The 23,702-nt window shown below is 55.0% G+C and overlaps 7 protein-coding genes across 7 annotated transcripts; 3 read left to right on the plus strand and 4 right to left on the minus strand.

Moving 5' to 3' along the window:
* Nucleotides 1–74: 74 nt before the first annotated feature.
* On the minus strand, nt 75–1,071 carry GLOTRDRAFT_46655 (uncharacterized protein; the record flags this gene model as incomplete). The annotated part of the gene is made up of 3 exons (XM_007870501.1): nt 75–601; nt 656–722; nt 820–1,071. 3 exons carry the CDS (start codon nt 1,069–1,071, stop codon nt 75–77), a joined length of 846 nt encoding a protein of 281 aa, XP_007868692.1.
* Nucleotides 1,072–1,720: 649 nt separating this feature from the next.
* Nucleotides 1,721–3,548, plus strand: GLOTRDRAFT_79538 (sugar transporter). The gene is made up of 3 exons (XM_007870575.1): nt 1,721–2,393; nt 2,451–3,018; nt 3,072–3,548. The coding sequence occupies exons 1-3, from the start codon at nt 1,787–1,789 to the stop codon at nt 3,433–3,435; spliced, it is 1,539 nt and encodes a 512-aa protein (XP_007868766.1). The 5' UTR covers nt 1,721–1,786; the 3' UTR covers nt 3,436–3,548.
* A 187-nt stretch (nt 3,549–3,735) lies between these two features.
* GLOTRDRAFT_122527 (uncharacterized protein) lies at nt 3,736–11,637 on the minus strand (the record flags this gene model as incomplete). The annotated part of the gene is made up of 13 exons (XM_007870576.1): nt 3,736–7,123; nt 7,197–7,391; nt 7,442–7,571; nt 7,672–7,818; nt 8,293–8,439; nt 8,548–8,571; nt 8,704–8,800; nt 9,137–9,355; nt 9,420–9,496; nt 9,647–9,729; nt 10,138–10,300; nt 10,864–10,975; nt 11,441–11,637. The coding sequence occupies 13 exons, from the start codon at nt 11,635–11,637 to the stop codon at nt 4,044–4,046; spliced, it is 4,671 nt and encodes a 1,556-aa protein (XP_007868767.1). The 3' UTR covers nt 3,736–4,043.
* A 477-nt stretch (nt 11,638–12,114) lies between these two features.
* Nucleotides 12,115–13,593, minus strand: GLOTRDRAFT_131695 (uncharacterized protein; the record flags this gene model as incomplete). The annotated part of the gene is made up of 1 exon (XM_007870577.1): nt 12,115–13,593. The coding sequence occupies one exon, from the start codon at nt 13,591–13,593 to the stop codon at nt 12,115–12,117; it is 1,479 nt and encodes a 492-aa protein (XP_007868768.1).
* A 2,371-nt stretch (nt 13,594–15,964) lies between these two features.
* GLOTRDRAFT_131696 (uncharacterized protein) lies at nt 15,965–17,971 on the minus strand (the record flags this gene model as incomplete). Its single annotated transcript, XM_007870578.1, has 1 exon — nt 15,965–17,971. The coding sequence occupies one exon, from the start codon at nt 17,969–17,971 to the stop codon at nt 15,965–15,967; it is 2,007 nt and encodes a 668-aa protein (XP_007868769.1).
* Nucleotides 17,972–20,349: 2,378 nt separating this feature from the next.
* Nucleotides 20,350–21,676, plus strand: GLOTRDRAFT_46482 (Aldo/keto reductase; the record flags this gene model as incomplete). Its single annotated transcript, XM_007870487.1, has 4 exons — nt 20,350–20,576; nt 20,630–21,288; nt 21,347–21,522; nt 21,584–21,676. The coding sequence occupies 4 exons, from the start codon at nt 20,350–20,352 to the stop codon at nt 21,674–21,676; spliced, it is 1,155 nt and encodes a 384-aa protein (XP_007868678.1).
* Nucleotides 21,677–22,938: 1,262 nt separating this feature from the next.
* On the plus strand, nt 22,939–23,660 carry GLOTRDRAFT_131698 (uncharacterized protein; the record flags this gene model as incomplete). Its single annotated transcript, XM_007870579.1, has 2 exons — nt 22,939–23,565; nt 23,619–23,660. The coding sequence occupies 2 exons, from the start codon at nt 22,939–22,941 to the stop codon at nt 23,658–23,660; spliced, it is 669 nt and encodes a 222-aa protein (XP_007868770.1).
* Nucleotides 23,661–23,702: the final 42 nt, after the last annotated feature.

The following is a 23,702-nucleotide window of genomic DNA, read 5'->3' on the forward strand; positions in this document are numbered from 1 at the left end:
AATACGGGTAACTTTCCTTTGAGTAGATTCCATAAAATGGCCGCTTTATTCTTGTCCATTACATGCCTGAAGGCTCACTTGGAATCTAATTCCTCCTTCTTCGGTCTCGCCCCGAACACGCTCGACCCTACTCTCACCACCCCACTTCCCGCGCGAATCGCCGCCTCGAAATCCGCCGACATACCCATACTCAGCACCAGCCGTCCCTGCTCGTCCCCCCACTTCCCCTTTCCCCCCACTACCTCCCCCTTGACTAAACACACCTCCAGCGCATCCCGCGTCCGGACGAGCACGTCAAAGTCGCGGTTCTCCCCCGCCTCCTTCGCGTGCAGCGACTCAGTCAGGGAGCCGATGGTCATCAGCCCCAGGAGATGCAGCCGCGGGCACTCGTGGACGATGTGCTTCGCGAGGTCGAGTAGCTCGGAGGACTCGGACGTGGGCGGGAGGGACGGGGCCAGCCCGGATTTGTTGTCCTCGCCGGAGGTATTGACTTGGATGAAGACGTTCAGCGGGGTTGTGCGCGTTTCGGGGAGGTATTTATTTAGAGCCGTAGCGGTCTTTTGGGAGGTCAGGGTGTGGATGGCGTAGATATTTGGGATATCTGGTATAAGGTTGGCTTGATAATTCGAGGGGGAGGGAATGCGGGAGTACGTACTGGCAAGGGTCTTGGCTTTATTACTCTGTAAAGTCCCGATAAAATGCCAGCGTATATCTTGTGGCAGCTACGCAGCGTCCGCAATCACGATGGCAGAACGAGAAGCTCAAAAGTTAAATTCAGGTTCTTCTTGGAGTATGACCACGCGAAGACACCAAACATACCTGTCCTGCTTTATCGACTAACTCCTGTACATAATTCTCCCCAAAATCGCGCTGATCAACCTCGTAGCATCCCGAGATATCTGATGCCGGTTTGTACTTAGATACCGCCACGAGCACCGGCTCTTTCGTTGAACAAGCGAAGGGAGAGTTTGCGTACGCGGACTTGACTCGGTCACGGATCTCGGACAAATTGGCACGCAGCTCGACGGCACGCTCAGGGGTGGGGGCTGGAGTGGAGGTTGAAGAAGACATTCTGGAGGGCGAGACGCGAATGAAGGATATATATTTGTGGCAAATTCGCGAGTACTGTAGGTTTCGGATGGGCACAAGCATCAATTGCAGGAGGAAAGCCGGAAACCCTAACCTCGCAATCCCCGGGTTGTGGCGATGGACAAAGCCGGTTTGCACGTATTTTGTCACCTGTGGCGATTTCCCAACTCGCTACAGAAGTATGTTCGACTGTTGTTCTGGCTCACTAGCATCTTTAGTGTCGGCTTTCGATGTTTCTAAAACTGCGACATATTGGATCTACGACGGCGGCTTGACTTTGTCTCCCTTCTGCCAGTGTAGGACCTCCGTTCCGGAGAGCCGCCATTTGAAGTACAGATAGAACTCAGGAGCAACCACCGCTCATCCAGCCTAAAGGATTATCCCTTCTTTCGCAATTTCCCCGCATCACAAAAGAGGGGAAAGGCAGAGACGACAGGCGGGTGGTCAACGCGTCCCGGACGACTCCAAAGAGGGCTTCGGAAGGCATGCCGATGGCCTCCACGTTTGCCGGCAGCTGCTCAGATGACTTCCACCTGATACAACCACGACCATCGTTTTGCGATATGTCACAAACGATAAAGGCTGTCGACACTACTCATCGTAGTGTCGGGCTTACTCTTCCTGAACCCCCCCAGCACCCACAGACAAGCTTGACTTACTTTGGAACGTAGACCTACACTAGAGATACCACAGAGCCATGGAACCAAATCCAACCATCAAATCCTACGTTGGCCTCACCGGCACACCCCTCCTCTACGCAATCACCTGTGCTTGCTCTCTTGGTTTCCTGCTCTTCGGGTACGACAACGGCGTCTTCTCCGGCCTGACCACGGATCCGCTCTTCCTCTCCGAGTTCTCCTACCCCAACTCAACCCTCCTCGGCTTCATCGTCGCCGTCTACGAGCTCGGGTGCCTCCTGGGTGCGCTCGGCTGCGCGTGCTGGGGCGAGCACTTCGGGCGCAAGACCATCTGCGCGTGGGGGTCAGCCGTGCTCATCGCCGGCACGATCATCCAGACCGCGAGCTTCGGCCGCACGGAGCTCATCGTCGGGCGCATCGTGACTGGTGTCGGCATGGGTCTCATCACGAGCGTCGTGCCGATCTGGCAGAGCGAGACGACGCCGGCGAAGCTGCGCGGGCGGATGATCGCCGTTCAGCTGTCCATGCTCATTGTGGGGATCGTGGTTGCGTACTGGATTGACTACGGGATGTCGCTCAAGGAGAGTTCGATCCAGTGGCGCTTCCCGATCGCGTTCCAGGTCGTCTTCGCGTTCGCGCTTATCGCGTTCTGCATAGTACTCCCAGGTAAGCGCCTGTTTCTTTCATCTGTGTATCCCCAGGCTGAGATACCGTCACATGCAGAGTCACCCCGCTGGCTCGCCTCGCACGGACGGTCCAACGAGGCGCTCTCTGTCCTTTGCTCCCTCCGCAATGCACCGCCCTGCTCCCCGCTCGTCTCGACCGAGTTCAACGAGATCCAGTCCGCCATCGCGCTCGAGTCATCCGAGTCCGGCACGTGGAAGGACGTCTTCACCGACGGCGGCATCATGGGCTGGCAGCGCACGGCCATTGCGTGCGGCGTGCAGACGATGCAGGAGTTCACCGGCACGAACATCATCACGTACTACGCGCCGTACGTCATGCAGAACTCCGTCGGGCTCGACCGTCACCAGAGCCTGCTCCTCAGTGGCGGGCTGCAGTTATTCTTCCTAGTCATGTCATTCATACCGTGGGTGATCCTCGATAAGGTTGGACGGAGGAGGCTGTTCGTGTTTGGCAGCTGGGGGATGGGCAGCTGCATGCTCATTTCGGGGATCCTAATTAAGGTCGGCGGCAGGAGTAATGGGATTGGGGCCGTAGTTATGCTTTACTTGTTTCAAGGGTTCTTCACTATTGGGTGGATGTCAAACATGTGGTGCTATCCCTCGGAGTACGCCTTTTCACCTCGCCCTTCCTCAGTGCATTTCGTTAACCCACGAACAGGATACTCCCGCTGCGCAACCGGCAGCGCGGCGGTGCCCTCTCCGTCGTCTTCCAATGGCTGACGACATTCCTCGTCGTTGAGATTACGCCCCCCGCGCTCTCCAACATCGGCTGGCGTACATATATTATCTTCGCGGTGTTCAACTGGGTGAGCATCGCCATCGCTTGGTGGTGGTTCCCCGAGACCGCTGGGCGGACGCTGGAGAGTATCGACTTTATGTTTGCGGGCGCGAAGAGCCTCAGGGAAGTGGTGAAGCAGTCTGTGGTGAGGGCGGATAGCGGGCTGGAGGCGGGGGCCCCTCGGGCGTATGAGAAAGGCGAGGTGGAAGTGACAGAGAAGGCTGCTATTGAACAGCTGGAGTGAAGTGGGCTTGCGGTGTTGCTCTGTATATGTATCACATGGCGGTACTGGTGTATGTTATCGAATGTAGTGTATCTCTCATAATGGTACTGCTAGTATCTGCGACTGCTAAGCACATGTTGTATGTGCACCTCATAGCAGTTCATAGCGGTTCTTAATGGCTCGCACGAGAATAGCCCGGAGTATCTGTGGTTCTCCGAGTCGGACCAAGAACGTCGAAGTGAACACCACACTCCACTGAAAAGTAGGTTTGGTCGAAGAACGCTATAGCGACTCATGAACGAAGTGCTATACCAACGAGGTCGAAGCTAGTGTGTGGCAGCCAATCCAGTAACTGACCACATAACCTGTCTGCTATTAGAGATAACTATATACTGCAGAGGATGCTACTGTACAACAATGTGACAATGTTACGAGCTACGGACGTAGACGGTAGTTATATCGTATGATGGATGGATGATGCAAAAAGCAGGAGAAAATGCAATGAGGACTTGGGACATAATAGCACAGAGATAGACTAAAGAGACCCGCAAGACAAGAGAACTGATGGAAAGAGACCCAACACGAAAAAATCCACAATGCACACGAGCACGCACCACAACGAGGAACGATCACCACCCAGAATAGTGGTAGTCATCGGCCCAACTGCGATTCCTCGCCATGGCCTGCTTCCTCTTCTCCTCCCGCTCCTCCTCTTTCGTCTTCGGCCGCGAATCTCCACCCTGCTGCTCCTGCTGTCCGCTCCCACCCGCCTGCTGCCCGGTCGTACTCGTTAATGGCCTCAAGCCCCCGCCGAGCACACCACTCCGTCGACCGATCATGTTCACTTTGCTCACCTGCCGCTCCCACAACAAATTCCTTCGTAGACTCTCAGATAGCTCGGTAGCGAGCATCTGGCGACGAGTCGTACGAGGTGTCATCGGCGGTGCGGGGGCGGGGAGGTTGTACGGGTGGTTAAGAGGAATCGGCGCGGTAGCGACAGTCGAAAGCATCGGCCTATCAGGGCGGGACGGCTGGGGCTCGGTATGGTTGCGGTTAGTTAGAGGAGGAGGCTTTTCGGGGAGTTGACGGTTCGCGACGTTAGGAGGGACAGGCGGACGTTGCTGCTGCTGTTGCTGAAACTGCTGTTGTTGTCGTTGTTGCTGTTCCTGCTGCCCGGACGATGTTCGTCGATGCGGTCCTGCCAGCGCAGCGAGCTTCTGCTGCGCGAGGCTCTTAGACACTTGAATAGTGTTCTCGCCCTCCTCGTCCTCACTATCCGTCTCGTACTCGACATCCCCCGCTTTCGGCATCCCCTTCGGCTTGTAACCCGCCTTTGGATCCTGTTGACGAGCGTTGCTTGGTCCTGCGGTAGGCACAGTGACATTAGCCTGAACCTGCACCGGAACGGCTTCCGCAATGCTCGCAGTACTCTTGCTCGTCTGCAACTTCGGCGCGCCGACATGGTTGCCCATTGCCGTCATCCCGAAGCCGGACAACCCAAAGCCCCTAGCCTTCCCCGCAATGTCCTCGGAGCTGCGGCGGTACGGGTGCTCGGGCGGGAATATGGCAGGGTCAGGGTTCAGCAGCTGGCTCAGCAGCCCCGACTGCGTCCGCTGAAGGTTCGAATAGCTCCTCTTCGGCAGCTTCGCGAACATATCGCGCTGCCGCTGCGCCTCCATTGCTGCCTCCTGGATGCGGATCCGCTCGCTCGTGGCAGCAGAGATCGCAGCCGTGCGCCGGTTCTGGTCGGCGGCGAAGCGCTGGTGCTGGTGCGCGTGATGGTGGGCGTTTTGGTGGTGGACCGGCGCGCGCGTCGGTGGCTGGTCGGACACTTCCTCGGACTCCCAGCTATCGTCCTCGTCGCCCTCGGTGTCCGTGGTCTCGTAATCGGATGACTCGCTGATGAGGATACCGCGCCGGTGCGACGCGGGCTCGGGCTGCTGAGTTGACGTCGACGGTCCTTGGGCCGGATTCGAGGGAGGTCGTTGCGACGCAGTTTGGGGTGGCGGTTGAGCACGAGCCGACTGGGCCGGATGTGACTGAGATGACAGATGAGGTTGAGGGGCAGCCGCGGCACGAGACGTAGGGGCGGCGGTAGCATTCGACGTAGCGTTCGTAGCGGATATACGAGTCGAAGGTTCCTGCGCAGACGCCTCGAGGATCCGGGGACTCAGCGAACGCAGCGAAGAGCCTTCTTGTCGTCCGGCCACCGAGTCCGTCCCGTTCGAAGAGGAAGACCCGACCCTGAAAGTGGGCCGGCTCTTCGTCGGAGTATCCTTGACTGGCTCTTCAGCTTTGATTATACCCTTCACGGGTCCCTCGGCCTTCGCCTTGCCCTTGGAAGCTTCGTCCGCCGTTTTGCTGCACTTCGCATCGTCGACAGGTCGCATCTCCACCTTGCTCTTCCCCTTGTCCTTTGCCGCATCCTCAGACCGCGGCGACTTCGCCCGCTCCTCCTTCGCAGAAGCTTTCCCTTTCTCCTCGATCTTCCCCGGTGCCTTCCCCTTCTCCTCTCCCTTCACCCCCGTTTTCCCCTTCCCCTCCTCCACCTTCGCCATGGTCAACCCCCGCACCTCCACCTTCTTCCCCCCCGCTCCCGCGCTCCGCGTCCTCTCCACAACAAGGGGCTTCCCACCCCCGCTCTTCGTCCGCACCATGCCCACCACATTTGCGGCGCTCGCGCTCCGCTTAATCGCGCCCGCAGTATGCATCCGGTGCACGACCGGCCGCTTCGCGGGCTCCTTCCCCTTCCTCGCCTTCCCCGTTGTACTCCCACCGCCAACCCGTCTCGAGGACGCCGCGGTGCTGTACTTGCTCCGGGTAGACACGGCCGAGGCGGCAGAGCTGTGCGAGGCAACGCTGCCTGGCTCGACAAGCGTCGCCGGCTCGCCGTCCACCTCTTCCTCAAGCTCTGCGTCGTCTTCATCAATAGGTGGAGCCTCCGTAGTCGGCGACGGGCGCTCGGGGCTCTCCTTCTCCGGCGACTCAGCCTGGTGGAGGAAGAACCTCCGTCGATCCGACGCCTTGAGCGTCTCGTCGTTCGCCTTCTTCACCGCGGCAGGAGCTGAGGGCTCCGGCTGGGCTACGGACGCCGAGGGGAACGCCGACGCGCCGCGCAACGCAGCGGGATTCACCGGCTTCGCGAGCGGGTGCGCCGGGGGCAGCAGCGTGGTGCTATTCGGAATCGCGAGGGGCGCCGCGTTCGGAGGCATCTGTGGGGTCGCTGGCGGCGTCGGGTGGGGCGTCGGGTTGACTATAACGACCCGCGGAAATAGGCCTGATGGCTGGGGCGTGGAGGCTGCAGTCGTGCTCGCAGACGGGGGCGAGACCTCGGACCGCGCAGGGGCCTGGATTAGCGGCACAGTACTAACGTTTAGGTTTGCAGCCCGCGGAGGTGTGGCAGTCGCACTGGACCTGGGTGTGCCGGAGGAGGAGGTAGCGGTCTTCGTAATCGGCGGCGGCTCTTCGCCGGAGGGTGTGCGTTGCGGGCAGTGGCCGTGAGGCACGACCAGTTTCTCCGGAAGCAAGTCGCAGATGATTTTGCCGACCGAGGAGCTGCGCCGCGCGCGCGCTGGAGGAATATCGGATACGCTCAGATGTGACGACGAGACCACGGACGACGGGTGGGGCGAGGGCGAGCGGTGGCGGCCAGTAGGAGAAGAGGGCGTCGGGGGCGCTATCGGGGTTAGTAGAGGCGACGAGCGCAGGCCTGCAAATGCGCGGGAGGTGGGAGTTAGTTTAGCCTAGTGCGATCGAGGAACTGAATAGTGCAGAATGCTTACCTGCGCGTGACGCATCCTTTTCGTCCTCGGTAAACGCGGTCAGGTGAGACGAGCTCCGGGAGACGAGCAGCGAGTCGGACGACGGCGTGGATGGGACGCTCGAGTGGGACGCCGCGAGCTCCGCGTACCACAGCCGCCACGAAATATTCTCGAGCCGCCGCCCGTCCTGCAGCGACTCCTTGCACTTTGTGAATACTGCCGCACAATGAAAATCAGTCGCCATCGCAGACGGACTGTGTACTTACGTGCCCAAAGCCCCGAGAGCGCCTCCTTCCCCTCGAGGTCCTTCAGGACGTCTGGCGCGAGCGCCAAAACCGGCGTCGGGAAGGACGCAAGCATTGCATATGATAGTAGTACACCAACAGATAGACCGACCTCAAGAGAAAAGAAAAACCGAGAGAAAAAGTCAAACGAGAGACAGCGATGGGTGATAAAACAGAGACTGGGGCGGTCGCGGGTCCGCGCTATTGAACACGAGACTCGGAACACGAGTCGCGAGCTCGAGGTCGCTGGTCGCCGTCAGAGTCGCGCAACGACGATCGTTCGCTGGCGGCCACGGCTCCTGGGCGTCTTCGACGGCGGCGACGACGGTGGCGGCTGCTGCGACGGCGTCTGGCCTGGCCTGGAGGCTTGACGGGTGGTTTTCAACAGACAGCGGTGGGCCTAAACATTCAGCGAGCGTTGCTCCTTCCGGCCGGCGGGCCGACCAACCAAAATCATCTGCCAGCTCGCGTGGCACTTATGTAAGCATGCATGTTGCCTTATTGGTTCGTCTGCTGGGCCCAGGCTCTGGCGGTCCAGCCAATCACTGCCAGGCGTGCACGGTAGGGCCGCAATATTCGATCTGCCTCCGCCGCACAAGACGACTGTAACCGTCGACGGTATCCTGCGCTGCGCCTCGTTGTTTCAGCACCGAGTCATGTGGCGCCGTTTGTTTTCGTCCCCCCCATTATTCGCAATCCCCACCCCGTAAGACGCAGTAAATACGATTCGAAACGAAAGGGATGGGCACCTGACCAGGCCTGCGTTGATATTATTCGCATGCCCCGTCTCTTGTGCGACGGTTCAACGCCACAACATCATCCGTACGACACACTCGCCTGCGGACGTCACCAATGTGCGAGAGAACACCTGGGAACACCCGGAATGGCTCCCCGTCGGAAGTATGCATCTCAGATCGTCGCAATGTCGTCGGGTGCAACGCCCTCCGAGCTGCGCGGCCTCGAGGCGGTTGGTAGCATAACTTGTGCATATTAACGTTAGTATGCAAGTATAAGGGACGCCGTCTATGACCATACCGTCTGTCCCTTTGTCAGGGCGGAGGTAGCTGTCACTCAAACATGAAACCCACCCTGCTCCATGGCCAATCGGCCATCTGTGTCAATACATCTTCAAGTCAATATCCATGGAGGACGCCCGTGCAAGCTCCGTCCGGGTCCTTGTGCTCTCCTCGAATTCCGAATTCACCGTGCGTTTGTACTCACCACCGGGCAGGGACCCAACCTACCGTACGGGGCCTCGACGGGTCCATTCCGCAACACGCATCTGGGCAATCTGCGCATGTCCCGCTACGTTTCCCCGGCTTCAGCCAGAGGTGTGTATTCCTGGAAAACCGGTGAGATCGGGCGCTGAGCAGTGATAGATGACCGCGACCAGAATAGCTTGCTAGAACAGACCCACCTGTGATATGTTCAGATTATCATGATTCATGATGTGTATTTCATGATTCGGGATTCATTACGCAGAGGGAGGGGGGACGAAGCCTGAAAGATCCGATCAAGAGGATCTTAATCATGCATCTTTGTTCACTCCGATTGGAGGGACGAAGGCTCGCTATTCGCATTCCGATCCCATCCAATGACATTCCATTCTGCCCTTGATTCATTCAGTGCAGTGAGCACATTGGGTCTGGGGAAATAAGTAGGCAGGCACGTACTCACCCCGCTCCTTCAGACGCCCATTGGTTGATTGACCCGACACGCAGACTTTGTATCGCCTCTCGGGGACGTCCCCCTTTGTATCGCCTCTCGGGGACGTCCCCCCCGCCAGGTCCTCCGTTAAGTCCTCGGTGTTCCCCGGTGCCCCAACTCGGCACCGAGCTCAACGGGCGGGCGTGGTTGTTCTCATTACATGTGTCCCTGGGCACGAGCCATGCGACCCTGATAGAGGAGAGTAAGAACAAGCACGAGTCCTGAGGCGACGAGAGAATGACTGCAAACGTACTGAGACCCGAGGGCCGGCCGCTGGATGGCGGTCGTGATGAGCGGCCCGTGATGACGCTGCCCGCCAACGTAGCGTCGCTGGCAGGGATTTAACTGCTATTAGAGCATCATGAATGCAGCGGCCGATATCGGGAGCGGCTTGCAGGTCTGTACAACGTTGTCCTGACGTTCAGAATTTTGCTCTGGATCGATAGGTAGAAGTACATCAAGCCGAGCAGGTCCGCCTACCGAGATCGTTGGCGTTGCTAGGAGAGTTGACCAAGTGCTCTCTACCTCAGACGTACATCGAGCAAAGTCAGGCAACACTAGCACTAATATTAATGGAATGCTCACCGGCAACAAAGAACGAGGAGACTTGCCATAGACGGCTACGGTGACCAAAAAGGGTTATAACCATGTCAAGAACCTGGCGGGGAGTTATTCACTGAGCTCTACTACGGTCTCAAGCAGCGAGAGGTAGGTAGATGTGCTAGGAGCATTAACTGGGCCCGGCGTCCTGTTATTTAGAGCTGGATTCTTCGATGCCTATGGGGGGCCCTGGGGCAAGCAAGCCACAAATCGTTCGGAAGATGCCATTACCACTCTGACAATGAACTCCACGCTCTCTCGAGTCCCCACTGCCATCACCCTTACACATTTGTCTGAGTTATTCTGCGGGCCTAAGCATTGCTTGCGCTGGTCTTATACTATCCGTTTGCGCTACGGAAAGCTGGGCTTACCTTCATCAACTGCTGAGTTGAATCTGGATCGCGTCGTGCTGCTCGCTGTTTCGAATACATCGGAGCTAGCTGCCGTTAACAATACAAGTTTGTGCTTGCCTGCAGCGTCTGTGATCTGCTCCGATGGCCAGTGAAATTTTGAAACCTGGCGAGACCTTGGACTCTGGAGAACGTTTTCGAGGTGTCACGACGAGTGCAGATGGGCCACCCAGCCTATGGTCCATCGTCTCTGGGGTGCTTTCGATCGATGCATTTCTCGGGAGTTGAGAAGCATGCGGACAGATTTCAAGGTCATTTTCCAAGTGTTACTGACAAGGGATGAGCCAGTCCGACACAAGCCATCCTTCGGAGCTAGCGCCATCCGCTGGTGCCGATCGGCTTATGTGCGACTCTTTGTGCGCAGGGTGCTCTGACTCTAGCCATGGCTCTCACTTCGCAATTCCTCTGTGCCAACCGCCGCCGCCTCCAGAGTCAGCCTCTCAAAGTCATCGTCTCCTCTCGGGTCTACGTTGTTCATTGGGTAACGATCCATGTAGTTCTTCGCGATGTAGTGCTAGCGTCTGTTGATCTGGCCGTCCCAAACGACTGCGGTGAATGCTGTCTCTGCACACAGGACATCTTCGAAAGACTGGGTTCACTCGAAATAGTACGCCTTGGAGTATCTAGCTGCGAAGGTTCGCGCTGAACCTGCTGATCAGACCGATCGTTGCCTCCTTCTGAACGTACAGAAGAAACCGCCATAATCCATCTCGGCGCCTCTAGCCTTGGAAGGCCGCGTGCCAGGTGCTGTCCCGCTGCTTTATGAAGGATGGACCTCTTCGGTGAAGCCAACGTGTACCTACCCGATATACAAAAGTTGGGAGGTTGATTCCCTCGGTACAGTTCCGTGAATGTCGGCATCATCAGCATGTGGAAGCCCTCGAGCTCAAGCTCCCCAGTCGAAGCCGTTGTCAGATGCATAAACGGGCTGCCCGCACGGTCCACCGCCCTCCGTCCTAGGTATCGATGGTTTCTCGGCGACGTATTGTGGCTCCCTGGTTTTGTTGGAGAATCATCCGAACACCGCGGAAGGTACCATGATACAGAGTCAGCATAACGGCGACGTTCTTTTCATCACGAGGCCCAACTTCTCGCTATCGCTTGTCGTCGCTCCTCTTCAAGCTTCAACTGTCATATCCCCTTCAACGCGCACTTTTCGGTCTAGCGGACCACAATACAGCTGATGGACACTTTCGGATTTGCAGGCGAGACTACTGGGCGGCACCCCGCAATATGACACAGCGGAAGGCCCCGTTGAACTGACTCAGAGTGAAGGGCATGTGGCTTTCTTCGTTTTCTGCCATAATTGTCGGCTACGACCCCCCAGTAGTCCTGATTCTCGAGGTGACCTCGCTCTCGATGCCTGGGAGATATCCCTCTACCACGGCCGTAGCCAGTGCACGTCTCCGCATTGTTTCCCAGAGCGCCGTCACGGCACTTTCGTCGCTCAATGCGGCTCATAGCTAGCTGAGTCTCACCAATTAACGAAGCAATACCGTCCCGCCCTTAATACTATAGCCATCTCCCTATCGTGCGCCCGTCGTCAGCAGCATGCAACTTGGAGCAACATAGTGGGACGTCCTGGCCGAGTTCTTGTCTCTGCAATCTCTCCGTGTCGTTTGTCCCTCCTTGCCAAAAGCCGCTCAGCTCAGCTCAACCATCGCGGAGAAGAGAGGCGAAGGCTTGCTTGTCTACGCGTCAGAAAGCATCGTTATCGGACCCACCGCATGCGGACTATCTTCTAGGCCTCAAGGCACTCGTCCTTCATTTGTTATATATTGTCTAGAAGGAATCTTGGGACAACACGCTGTCAGATGTCATTGAAGAACCTGTCATATATAATCTCTCATTCCCTGTTTCATCGTTCTTAGTCCGACCTTGTCGTGCCAATACTGTCCCTCGAGTCTCTTCTCCCCTCTCGCCCTCCCTGTATGGTTCTCAGACTGCCGCGCTACTGCTGTTGCCTCCCGCGCTCTCAACGCCGTCCCAGTTGATCTTCTCAGCGAAATTTTGCAACTTCGACAAGTCGCCCTCCTTGGACCTGATGGCGTTGGTTACGGTCAGTTGTTTGAGCGGTTGCGCCTTGCGATGCTTAAACGACTTGATCAGATCTTTGATGAATCCTTTCTTTGCGTTGGTCTGCCAGAACCGGACGGAGTCCAGCTCAAGCGTCTCCAAGTGGGGGAACACTGCTCGATATTCCTTTTCTTTCTCTCTCCGGTAATCCAGGCCTGAGTTGATCGCGTTGCTGCCCCAACCTTCGATCCGAAGATGGCGCACGTTACACATGGCCTCGAAGAGTTCGTACCGCCTGGTCGCAGCACCGTCGACATATCTCTTCCCATTGGGTAAAATGAGGTTGCAAACCGCACCGAGGTATTGTCCTAGAAAGAATGAATGGAGACAGCTGATAAGACTCTTCAGGTGCTCGACTTTCTTGAATGCGAGATGTATCCCTCGCCTCGGGGCCCCTTCTGCCATCAGCGACATATATAACTGTCTAGCACCGGGTGAATGGAACATCGCTGTATCAAGTTGCTGGTTTGCTGCGACACGGTCTAGTAACCTGCGGGCTATCATCATGCCGACGAACGTCATTGCGTATTCTGCGAAGATGTTGAGTCGTATTTCCAGCAGACGTGGCGCATCAAGGTATCTGAGGAACTCGGCTTCCTCAAATCCGCCCATCTTCAGAGTCAAAGACTCGAGGTGCGGGTATTCCACCACGGTATGTGTGCCAGCGCCTTCCGCCATGTCGAATGCGACGGTTAGCTTCCGCAGGTTGGGCATCGCTCGAAGGTCCGTCAAGAGCCGCCAGGCGGTGATATCGCCCCGCGGTTCTGATATCTCGAGCTCTTGAATTGTGTCAGTGAACATGGGCTTAATGTCCTTGTAAGCAAGGCCTTCAAAGCACAGTATCTTGAGGTGCGGGCTTCGAAAGTACTTCAGCAAATCGAACTCTTGGTCGTCATCAGCGTCAGGTCCTGAGGTGTCCTCTAGTGCCAGCACCTCGAGGTTCGGCAACTCCACTTTCCACAGGCTCAGCAGCTCTCGAGAGGTGACCAAGTTGAGCGAGCGGATACGCTCAGCCTCGTCCGCGATGAGCAGCAGCTGGGCTTGCTCCTCCCTAGTGTCTTGCCGATCCAAGTATCCATCGACGGAGAGGGGACGTGTCCCACTACGCGTCATTGCTGCTTTCATGACGCCTGGGCTGGTGATCGTAACGCCTTGCCAGAATGCGCCGTCGCCGTAGACGACGTCCCTGAAGCGCGTACAGACTAGCATTATCCCAGCTCGGAGGTGCATGTATCGCTTATCACAGCCGAGAGGGATTGGCGTGTGGCTGGACAGGTATTGGAGAAGAATCTCGGTGACGAGCTCGTCGGGAAGTCGGTCGAATACACTAGGAATAGTCATACTGAAGACTGTATTGTGTGAGGAGGAAGTCGATGGATGGTGGTTAGCTGCAAGCTTCAATCGGTCGTTCTCAGGAATGTGGCTCGCACAGGTGGAAGGGATCACTAACAACTGTGGGCTCCGGTGGTAAGACTCGAAATTGGCGTCTTGACTATTCTATAGCACTCTTGAGGCTTTCTTATCAGAGATGATGATACGGTGAAAGTCGGGTGATATTGTCGTTTACGATCTTTGGTCGCAAAGAATCAGGAGTGTGGTTCAGGAAGAATTCTCGGTGGGATGGCTTACAGTTCTTGGCTATGGTGGTATGGCCTGACCGGTAAAGCTATCTCTGTTGTTGTGCAATCGTCGGAGTGAAGCAACGGTCTATGCCAGAGAGATGGTGTAGAAGATGTTCGAGGCGGTTGCGTTCCACGCATTGTGGCGGCTTAAGAACCTGCCTCGCCAAACACAGCCAAATTCAGGTGTGGCCATCTGCTGCTTTCGTGTTGGGATTTATGCAAAGTTCATGCACGTTCATGGCTCATGTCACATCCTCATCAGAGATCATTCACGTTTCTTCAACACCAGCGGTTACTCCTGCGGCAGCAACTGCCTTCATCTCTCGTGAGATATCCTCCGTGCCAGCACCAATTTGAGCGCCATGCCTCTGACGTTTGGCAGCATGGGGCATCGTCTCCGTTATAGCACGCCATTCCAATGGCTCAAATCTACAAGATAGTCATTGCTACAATTCACGAGTTTCTCCAGAACATGTACGATGAAATCTTAGTTCACCCATCCACTCATCGATAGCGGGTACAAAAACAGACCTTTCAAGCGATAGTTCTTCCGGGAAGAATCAAATAATTCTTTATTAACTATGAGATGTTGTCTCAAGTGACCACTTGGTACGTGAGCCTCTCTAAAGCCAAGAATTATAGCGGATGGACCGTGGTAACACCGACATTGCGCGTGCCACTCAGCCCTATACCTGCGCGCAACACTGCTCAATGTATCAGAGTTATTCATGGTGCCTAACAGGTGGTAAGGGTCTGATATCCCAGACGTTGCAGGTCACTGTATTATTCACTGCCCTTGATAGACAGTGTCGTACGGCATGATTCATCCGGGGCTGTCACTTTGGGTAGCTGTGATTCACGGGTGAGTGCAGTCCGGAATCTATATTCAAGCTTCTTCTTCTCAGTTAAACGTCGTACGTGTACTAGTATACTGTAGCGCGTCGGTGGCTTCGGGATCTCCGAGACCAAATACAGCCAAAGCTACCATTGCCACACACGCGCCCGGATGATGCCGTTCCGCGGCGGAAGAAAGGGAGGAGACGCTCTCCCAGTATCTCCTCCATCTCTCCCATCGTGTTAACCGTCTCCCTTAAGTCCTGGGCTTATCAAGTCTTCCGAAGACCTTGAAGAGGAGTCTTTCATGCTCTCCGTCTGTTAGGTAGTCTCTGATCGACCTGCTTGCCTGCTTTATCTCGTCCTTCGTTGTGCGGTATTCGCTGTCTCGACTGTTGCTACAACCAAACCAGCTCTCCCGGTCGAATACTGCTCCTGGAGGAATGGATGCGTCCGTGGCGACTGGAATCCCCCTTGGAGACACAGCGACGAAATACAACTGGGTGCAGAACCTATGGAAATCCGTACGCTATAGTTCGTCAAATCGCCGCCTACGACCTCTAGTCTAGAAGGAAAACAAGTCGTGAAGAAGTGCCCTCTCCCGTACGACATATCCAGGCTGTTAGTTCTTGCTGACCGACCTTGATTGTGGCGTATCGAGACATACTACGAAGGTATGACGCTTGCAGCGCTAGGGGGCTGTTCCTTCACCTTGGTGTAGCTTGCGTAGAGGGTGTATTGGGAAATGGATACAGTTGTGAAAGAATGTGATGAACGATATTCCCTATTTATTCGAAGCTGCATGAACGAGAATTTCGCATGGTGCAGACTTGGTGTCGCGAGCAGGGAATGAAATAGGGCAACAATTTTCGCCAACTTCTTTCATCATGGACTCAAATAATGCTTGTGTGGACCTATGAGTATGTTGTCAATGATCAAGAGCTAGCGTCCTCACTGAAGCTGCTGCAATCCTAAAGGATTCAAGTCTCGCAAACATATTCTTTCACTCACAATACTAACCCTGCTCCAATCCCTGAGTGGCCCTCACTTCTTCGCAAAGGATTAGTCGACTTAGGTAAGATTTCCACTTCGTACATCCCCGATATTATACTAATCTGCGCCTCAGGATTCGCCGTCAATGACGACAATCTGCACATACATCCAATTCTTTATTCCCTTCCTCTCTCCGCCCCTGCCTTGTAATAGGTCGACTCAATATCCTCCGCCCACCTGGGTACTCAAGCTGTCCCGGAACATCACTTGTCCCGAGTGACCTCTTTTATCAAGGCCTTCAAGTCAGCAATATCACTGTCATAAATCTTGCGAACCTTGCGAAGGGTAAGGATGTTAATGCGTTGCGCGTCATCGCGACACTTTAACGATCTTAACAGATCGTTGATGAATCCTCTCCCGGTTTTCGAGCGGCCCCTCTTCTTCGGTGGACGGCACCAGACGGACTCCAGGGTTAGTGATTCAAGGCGAGGGAAAAGCGGACGGTAGGCTTCCTCGTCCTTATCACGGTATACAAGGCCCAATGGCAGGGTTTTCGAGCCTTGCCCTTCCACACGCAGCGTACGGACCCTGGGCATATGTTTGAAAATCGCATACCACGCTCCCTCCGCACCGTCCGCGTATCCATCTCCCTTCCGGATGGACAGGTCCTCCACCAGCTGGAAGGAGGGAGCGACGTGTGTTGCTAGTAAGCGCAGCAGGGCTGCTTGGGCTCGGATCCCCTTGAATTTTAGATCGATCCCACGAAGTTGTCCCTCTCCGTTGCCCAGGGTAATGTATACATTGTGTCGTGTCCGCCCCAAGAGTTGGAACTCGGCGATCGGTAATGGTTCGTTCTCGGCTATCTGGTTCAGGTGAGGCGTCACGGATTCCAAGATAGAAGATACGTCTTCGTCCATCGCGCTGACTTCGAAGCTTGCATGCTGTAACAACGGTGCATCCAAGAAGGTGAGGAAGCGCGCGTCCTCGGCTTGGGTAATCCCCGCCGCGATCGATGCTAGTTTCGGCAGCTTCACCGGGGAGGGCTTTAACACGTCGTCCGGCTTCATGGGTATCCGGACTTCCAGGTGGCGTAAGCCTGGCGTACCCGATAGCATTAGGACCAAGGCCTCCGTCTCGAGCTTCTTCATCGCTCTCTGTCCATTATGGGTGAGGATGCATAAACTTTCTAATCTCTCCAGGCATCGCGAGAGGTTATACCTCACGAGGCGAAAGATTGTCCCGAGCTCTCCGATGCGATGGAAGCGGATTTTTAGCGCTTCTCGTGAACCGTCCATAAAGGTGATGCATAGGAGGTTCAGTTCGTCGACTATGAGTCGGGCTACAGGCATTGTCGTTTTCCAGGGTATTTCATCTAACAGACTGCCAATCGACCGCATGATCCATCCTGCATCGTCGGGAGGGGCCAGGATCTCAACACAAGCTCCCCGGAGATTTCGTACATAGAGGATAGGTCGGGCCTTCGCAAGCTCCTTCGTCCCGATGACGAGAGATAAGAAATTCAGAGAGGGGAGTTTGACACCTTCCTCATAGCGCGCATTTTCCCCAAACAACCTTGAGTCAATATATAGCCGTTGAAGGCTTTTCATGGAAGCGAGAGCGCATGGCATGATTGAGTTGTGTGTCTCGTATCTTCCGCGTGTCCAGTCTGGTCTGTCTGTGAACCTCATCCCCTGAAGTTTCAACACTTCAACTCTCTTGGTCATCAAAGTACTGGCCTCTCGGTCAGTAAAGCCCTTCAGTTCTACCATCCTCAGGGTAGGTGTCTTGAAGATGCCAAGAAGATCCTCTTCTCGGGTTTCAGGATCTTGGTGTGTGCCGTTTGTTGTCTCCAGGATGACATTCTTCAGCACGGAGACCTCAGTGTAACGATCTGCATCCCACTGTGTCAATACCATTCTTGAGGTGACCAAATCCAGGCTCCGGATCCGTTCTCTGTACTGGAGAAGAAGGTCGAGCCGCGATAGGTTCTCCTCCTCCTCTACATCGATTAGGCGTCCGCGGACGTCGAGCAGTTCATCCCCACTCCGCATGATGGCACGTCCCATGGCACCGGAGTGCGTGATGGTCACATTCTTCCAGAAGGTCTTTAACCCGAGGACGAAGGACTTCCATTCGTTACATACGAGCATGAGGCGGGTGGGCTCGTCATAGGGGTAGGGATCGTGTCTGTTGGCAGGTGCCACAGCCTCCAAGTAGTGCTTGATAATTTCGTGTTGGACGCGGAGAGGAAAATGCTTATCAGAGGACATTGTTTAGAGCAGTGTAGATAATATAGATTTGTATGTTTGTAGTCAGCGGAAGCTTGGAATGGCATCTAATCAGGAGTGTGGTTGGCAAGGGCGGGCGGGGTATAACTCACCAGAAACTCATCGCCTGAGCTGTACCTTCAAAAATATAGACAAAATGTATTCACGTGTTTTATTTGGATAGATATTGTGTGCTGTTGTAGGATAGTTAAGAGCGTGAACCACATCTTGCGAGGATTGTGGCTCAAGGGGCGGGAGGAAGGTAACTTACAGTGGATCGCGTTACTTCACAGAACTCTTCTTCAATCTTGTGAGATAAGCAAAGTAAACCTCAGAGGCTTTCTGGTTGGGTAGTTCGCCGTTGGATGATGAAGTGCGGTTGAAGGAGTGGCGACGAGGACTTGTTGATCAAGCAGCTGCTATTTGCTCGTATTTGCCGTGTAAACTCCCACGCCACCCTTTCCCCCGCCTACTCGGGTGTAACCTATGTGGACTGAAGGTAGTACGAAAGAGTACTTGTACACATAGGGTTTAAGACCCAGCAGCACGGACTCTGAGACACGGAAGATGGATGATTTGCGGTTGTAGGAAGATACGTATCCACGGGTATCATCCCATCCCATCTGTAGGACCACTAGTACTACAGGCGCAACGGATGTATGTAATCAAAAATCGCTACAAGACTACGGTCGGAGAGCCTCAATGGTCCTTAGAACTACGGGAGGGGCGAGGGAAGGCGCTCTTGATATGGTACCTATTCAGCTATACCGACCAGTGCTGGCCCAGTGATAATTCAAAGCGACGAAACGAATACCGTCTGCAAGAATATTCCCACTCCCGATATAAATCCAGGGCAGGGTGATAACCTGTGGTCACGTCTCAGCTTGGAACACCAGCGTTTGAGTCGGCGTTTGAGTCGGTAAGTCGTGTAGTCATGATAACGCAGTTTACAGATAGAGAACCTGAACCCATTAGAGCAAGAGCAACCCGGGGCGCAGAAGTGCCACAAAATAACCAGCTTCGAAGGTGGAGAGCGTCAGTCAGTACTTTACCGCGGTCAAATCCACCGCGTGAGCATGGATAGGGTTAATGATCGACTTCACCGCTGGGATGCTGCCAGTAGTATAGTTTCAGCAACTGACGCCCAGGTCAAGACCTGGAATGAGGATAAACGTACATGGTTTATAATCTTTTGACCACAGGCTGAGGGATGTCATAGATTCACCAACCTCGGGAAGCGAATTTCTTTCCGCCTGACGGTGCAAGAGCTTGCAACGCTGCCAATAGAGGTCCAGCTGTTGCATATAATTCAGCTCACGTAACGTCGTCATGCAATGCGGATGCTCTGGTGTCCATTAACGAGCACTGGATCAGCGTATACACTAATAATGCATATGTAGAGTGGAGTAGGCGTACAATCAGAGAAATATGGAAGATGCTCTATTGAATGACGCACCAAATTCACCGAGGAAATACAGTTTCTTCAGATAGACCCCTGCAGACGTCCAGAGGTGAGGAAAACTCATGGAGCCGTTCGGGAAATCCTAAACCGTAAGGGATGTAATATGGCGCGGTTTCTATCTGGACGTCTCGTCATTCCTGGGCTGGGCGACACATGGGGGATCAAGTATAGTGAGCAAAGAAAGTACTAAGATTACCCTCCGATGCGGTACTTACTTTGGCTCTTACACTGAACCTTTCCCTCCCTCCTAGTATTAAACAATCATCGAAGTTAGTCCGAGTTTGACTTGAACGTCCGCGGTGCTAACTTGAACCCTTCCTCACGCTACATAAAATTAAACGGTTACAGAGATTATTATACAAAGCGCCCTCATTCGGCGCAGCGGTTGTTCCTGCACCAGGACGCGTATATCAGCAGAGCAAAGGGGAGACGGACGCGCAAGTGAAGGGTGCGTTAGGTGGCTGTGCAGTGGGGTTCTTCTTGCGCAAATGTCGCGGCCGTACGCCTGCTCTTCCAGTATATCGCTTGCTGCTCCAAGATGATCGCCCGGGAGGTCTGTCTTACTCTTTCATGTGCCCCACAGAACACGTTTTGTTGTGCAGTACACTTACGGCCTCGCTGAAGAGGATGGCTCCACGTATTAACTCAGGATAAAGGGCCGCCGCACCGCAGACCATGGATGAAGTAACATCAGCGGTGCGGATATTGCAAGGTGCTTCTCAACGGGGCGCCCTCTGAACGGTGATGTTGATACAGACTGTTGCTGTACCTCCAACGATTGGCTCGCGCGCAGATGCCGAGACCCCCCTCGTACACGGTAGCACACTGCGCCTTCCTGCACACACGTAAGTTATATATATATATAAGTGCAAATCGTGACCTAAGCTAGCACAATCTCCCCTCCAGCTGCTAGTCCACCATGGCTCTCTTTGCCCCAGCCCCTCCTCCCAAGACCAAGCTCGGCCGCCTGAGGAACCTCTCCCCGCTCGCGTCCGTCACGGTCTCCCCGCTCTGCCTTGGCGGCATGAGCATCGGCGACAAGTGGGCCGAGTTTGGCTACGGCCAGATGGACAAGGACACCTCGTTTAAGCTCCTCGACACCTTCTTCGACGCCGGCGGGAACTTTATTGACACTGCGAATAATTAGTGAGTCTTCATGTCATGCGTACTGGCATACATACTTAATTCTTCATGATCAGTCAAGACGAGACGTACGAACAGTTCATCGGCGAGTGGGCTGAGGCGCGCGGGATCCGCGACCAAATTGTCATTGCGACAAAGTACTCAACCATGTATAAGCGCGCCCCCAATGAGAAAATCAAGCAACGTGCGCTCTACGGCGGGAACCACCTCAAGTCCCTCCACACCTCCGTGCACGAGTCGCTGCAGAAGCTCCGCACTTCCTACATTGACATCCTGTACGTTCATTTCTGGGACTACAACACCTCCGTCGAGGAGGTCATGAACGGGCTGCACAACCTCGTGACCCAGGGAAAGGTGCTGTACCTCGGCATCAGCGACGCGCCCGCGTGGGTCGTAAGCAAGGCGAACCAGTATGCTCGCGACCACGGCAAGACGCCGTTCGTTATCTACCAGGGCGCGTGGAACGTCATGCAACGTGACTTTGAGCGGGACATCATCCCCATGGCGCGCGCGGAGGGGCTCGCGCTCGCGCCGTGGAACGTTCTCGCAGGCGGGCACATTCGGACGGATGAGGAAGAAGAGCGGAGACGGCAGACGGGCGAGAAGGGGCGGACAACCTGGCGCGGTGACTGGGAGCGTAACGAGAAGGAGAAGACCGTGTGCAAGGCGCTCGAGAAGGTCGCCGCCGAGGTCGGCACCCAGCACATCCAGGCCGGTGAGGGTTTACTAAGTTCGCTTGCTGCAAGGGCGTGCGGCTGACGAGAAGCCTGAAGTGGCGATTGCGTACCTGCTGCAGAAGACGCCGTACGTGTTCCCGCTTATTGGGGGGCGCAAAGTCGAGCACCTCGAGGCGAATATTGAGGCGCTGAATATTGCTCTCACGCCCGAGCAGATCGCGTATATCGAGGGCGTCGTGCCCTTCGATCTCGGGTTCCCGCACAACATCATTGTGAGCTATTCCCCTCTTCTCTTTGCAGTATCATTCGATGTTAACATCTGGCTTTTCTTAGGGCACGGGTGCGACGAACATGCCCGCTATGATCATCGCCGGCCACTTCGACCGCGTCGCCATCCCGCAGGCTATCCGTCCCCAGACTCAGTGAGCGCCGAGGTGTTTGTTATGTACGACTGCGAGATATCTTATTGATGGCGCCTTTCTGCTTTGTTTTACGCGATGTGCTACTACATTGGGATAATGAATATTCATTGCATCATTATGTCGACTTGCCTCACCGACCATCAGGGCTGCGAAGCCTGCATCGCCTCCTGAGAAGAAGGAAGAGAAACCAGAGGATAAGAAGGACGGTGCTGCTGCTACTTCTGCGCCAAAGGAAGACACGACTGCGGCGAAGGAAGATTCAAAACCCGAGACGCAGACGAAGGAGGAACCAAAGTCAACAAAGGCAAAAGCAGAACCCACATCCACCGAGACGAAGGAGGACACGACCGCGCCGGGTGTAAAGCACGAGCAGACGCAATCATCAACTTCCTTGCGACCGTCAGACTCGCCCTCCGGGAAGAAGAGGTCGAGCGTGCTTTCGCGCGTGAGGAGGAGGGTGTCAGGCGTGTTTACAGGGAATGAGAAGAAGGGGAAGGACGGAAAGTGAGCGCGAGCGAGGAGGAAAGGCTTGTACTGGAAAACATTCTTGTTATTTTCTTTCCTCGTCGATCTCCCATATTTTGGACTTGCGGTACATACTCGCCCGGCCGTATAGCCGTAGATTATTTATACCCTGCTCGATTCGTCACATTCCTTTAAATTGGATTTTTCGTCACTCATTGGTGTCTTGTGTCTGCATTTGTGAACTTCTGCAATAAAAAGCCTGTGCGTCGTCGGATCCTTAGGGCTTTTAGGACGATTGTGGGGCACTACAATTATTCTTGGGTGCAGCTGGAGACTGCAGATCGGAATAATATTGGGTAGTTGGCTTTTGACCTGCTCCACTAGTTATATGGCACTTCACCAGCTCATTTATAGTACATCTGGACGAGCACGAGCTGTAATACATACCGTCTACATCCACGAGTGAAGGCGTCACCAAAGCTCATCAGCCCATGGAATGTGTGGCGTGGGAGTGAAGCAGGCCAAGCAAGGCCAATCATACGTGATCTCGCTTTCATCGACCAGTCACCCATTGTCGCCCTTCCAACCATAGAATACCTTCCTGACCTCTCAGTCTCTAAAGATTCTGCCGAACCTATCTACAAGCCTGCGCGACTACTTGCTTTCGTCAACAGCATACTGGTATTGTACAAAAGTTCGCGCTTTCCTGGGTTCTCCAGTCCTGACTACGGTGCCACCGCAGTCTCAAACCAACCACAACTACCAGTTGCAATATCAACCAGATCACTGCGACCAGCAAATATGGCATACAAGCAGACCTTGTCCCTTGATATCCTGCACGAGATCATTCAATACTACTTCGCCGATACCCCCTCTCGCCACACGTCGTCTCTCGCCGACGACGCGACGCGCCTCAAGCTGGTCTGCAAGGACTGGAATAGGATCGTCTCTAAGATACTCCAGAATCCAACCAAGACAGTCCCTCCGATCTCCAAGCTTCCGGTTGAGCTTCACCACAAGATTTTCTCTTACGTCTTGGCTCACAACCCCAACGACCAGTGGGTAGCAGACCGCGAGTGTACCGAGCTCATGTTGGTCTGTCGTAGCTGGCGCGACATCATTATGGATTGGAGCGCACGTTGGTGCAACGTCCAGCTGAAGAACCCCAATGCAGTGGCCCACGCCCTGAATCGCACCCGGGCAACCGAGCGTAGCGGAGGACTTCCGGTGCCACTGGACATCACGGGAAATTTGTATCGCGGCGTAGCTGGATATATGAGGATGGTGAGGCATATCAGAAAGCACATGGACCACATACGGCGAGTCGACATAAAGGTTTCCAGGAAAGCACTGCGCCAGTGGGTTGTGGCGAACCCGGTGAACCCTGACTTCCCGGCGCCAATCCTTGAGGAGCTCCAGCTGAAGAAGGTCGCTGACAACCTGGACGCGGTCCCTGATGCTAACGAGCATACCTTGCTTAGTATCTTCCGGTCACAGAGGCTGAGGGACCTCACGGTGCATAAATTCACCTATCGCGCCGCGCGGGCACTATTCCTTCCGACGGT

Source organism: Gloeophyllum trabeum (assembly GCF_000344685.1).
Source record: "Gloeophyllum trabeum ATCC 11539 unplaced genomic scaffold GLOTRscaffold_00012, whole genome shotgun sequence".
NCBI classification, from domain to species: Eukaryota; Fungi; Basidiomycota; class Agaricomycetes; order Gloeophyllales; family Gloeophyllaceae; genus Gloeophyllum; species Gloeophyllum trabeum.

Excerpts from the sequence above, each read along its gene's own strand:
- GLOTRDRAFT_79538 (XM_007870575.1), top strand. The coding sequence starts at position 1,787 with ATGGAACCAAATCCAACCATCAAATCCTACGTTGGCCTCACCGGCACA. Across the intron at positions 2,394-2,450 it reads GTTCTGCATAGTACTCCCAG|AGTCACCCCGCTGGCTCGCC; the intron begins GTAAGCGCCTGT and ends CGTCACATGCAG. Across the intron at positions 3,019-3,071 it reads ATGTGGTGCTATCCCTCGGA|GATACTCCCGCTGCGCAACC; the intron begins GTACGCCTTTTC and ends ACCCACGAACAG.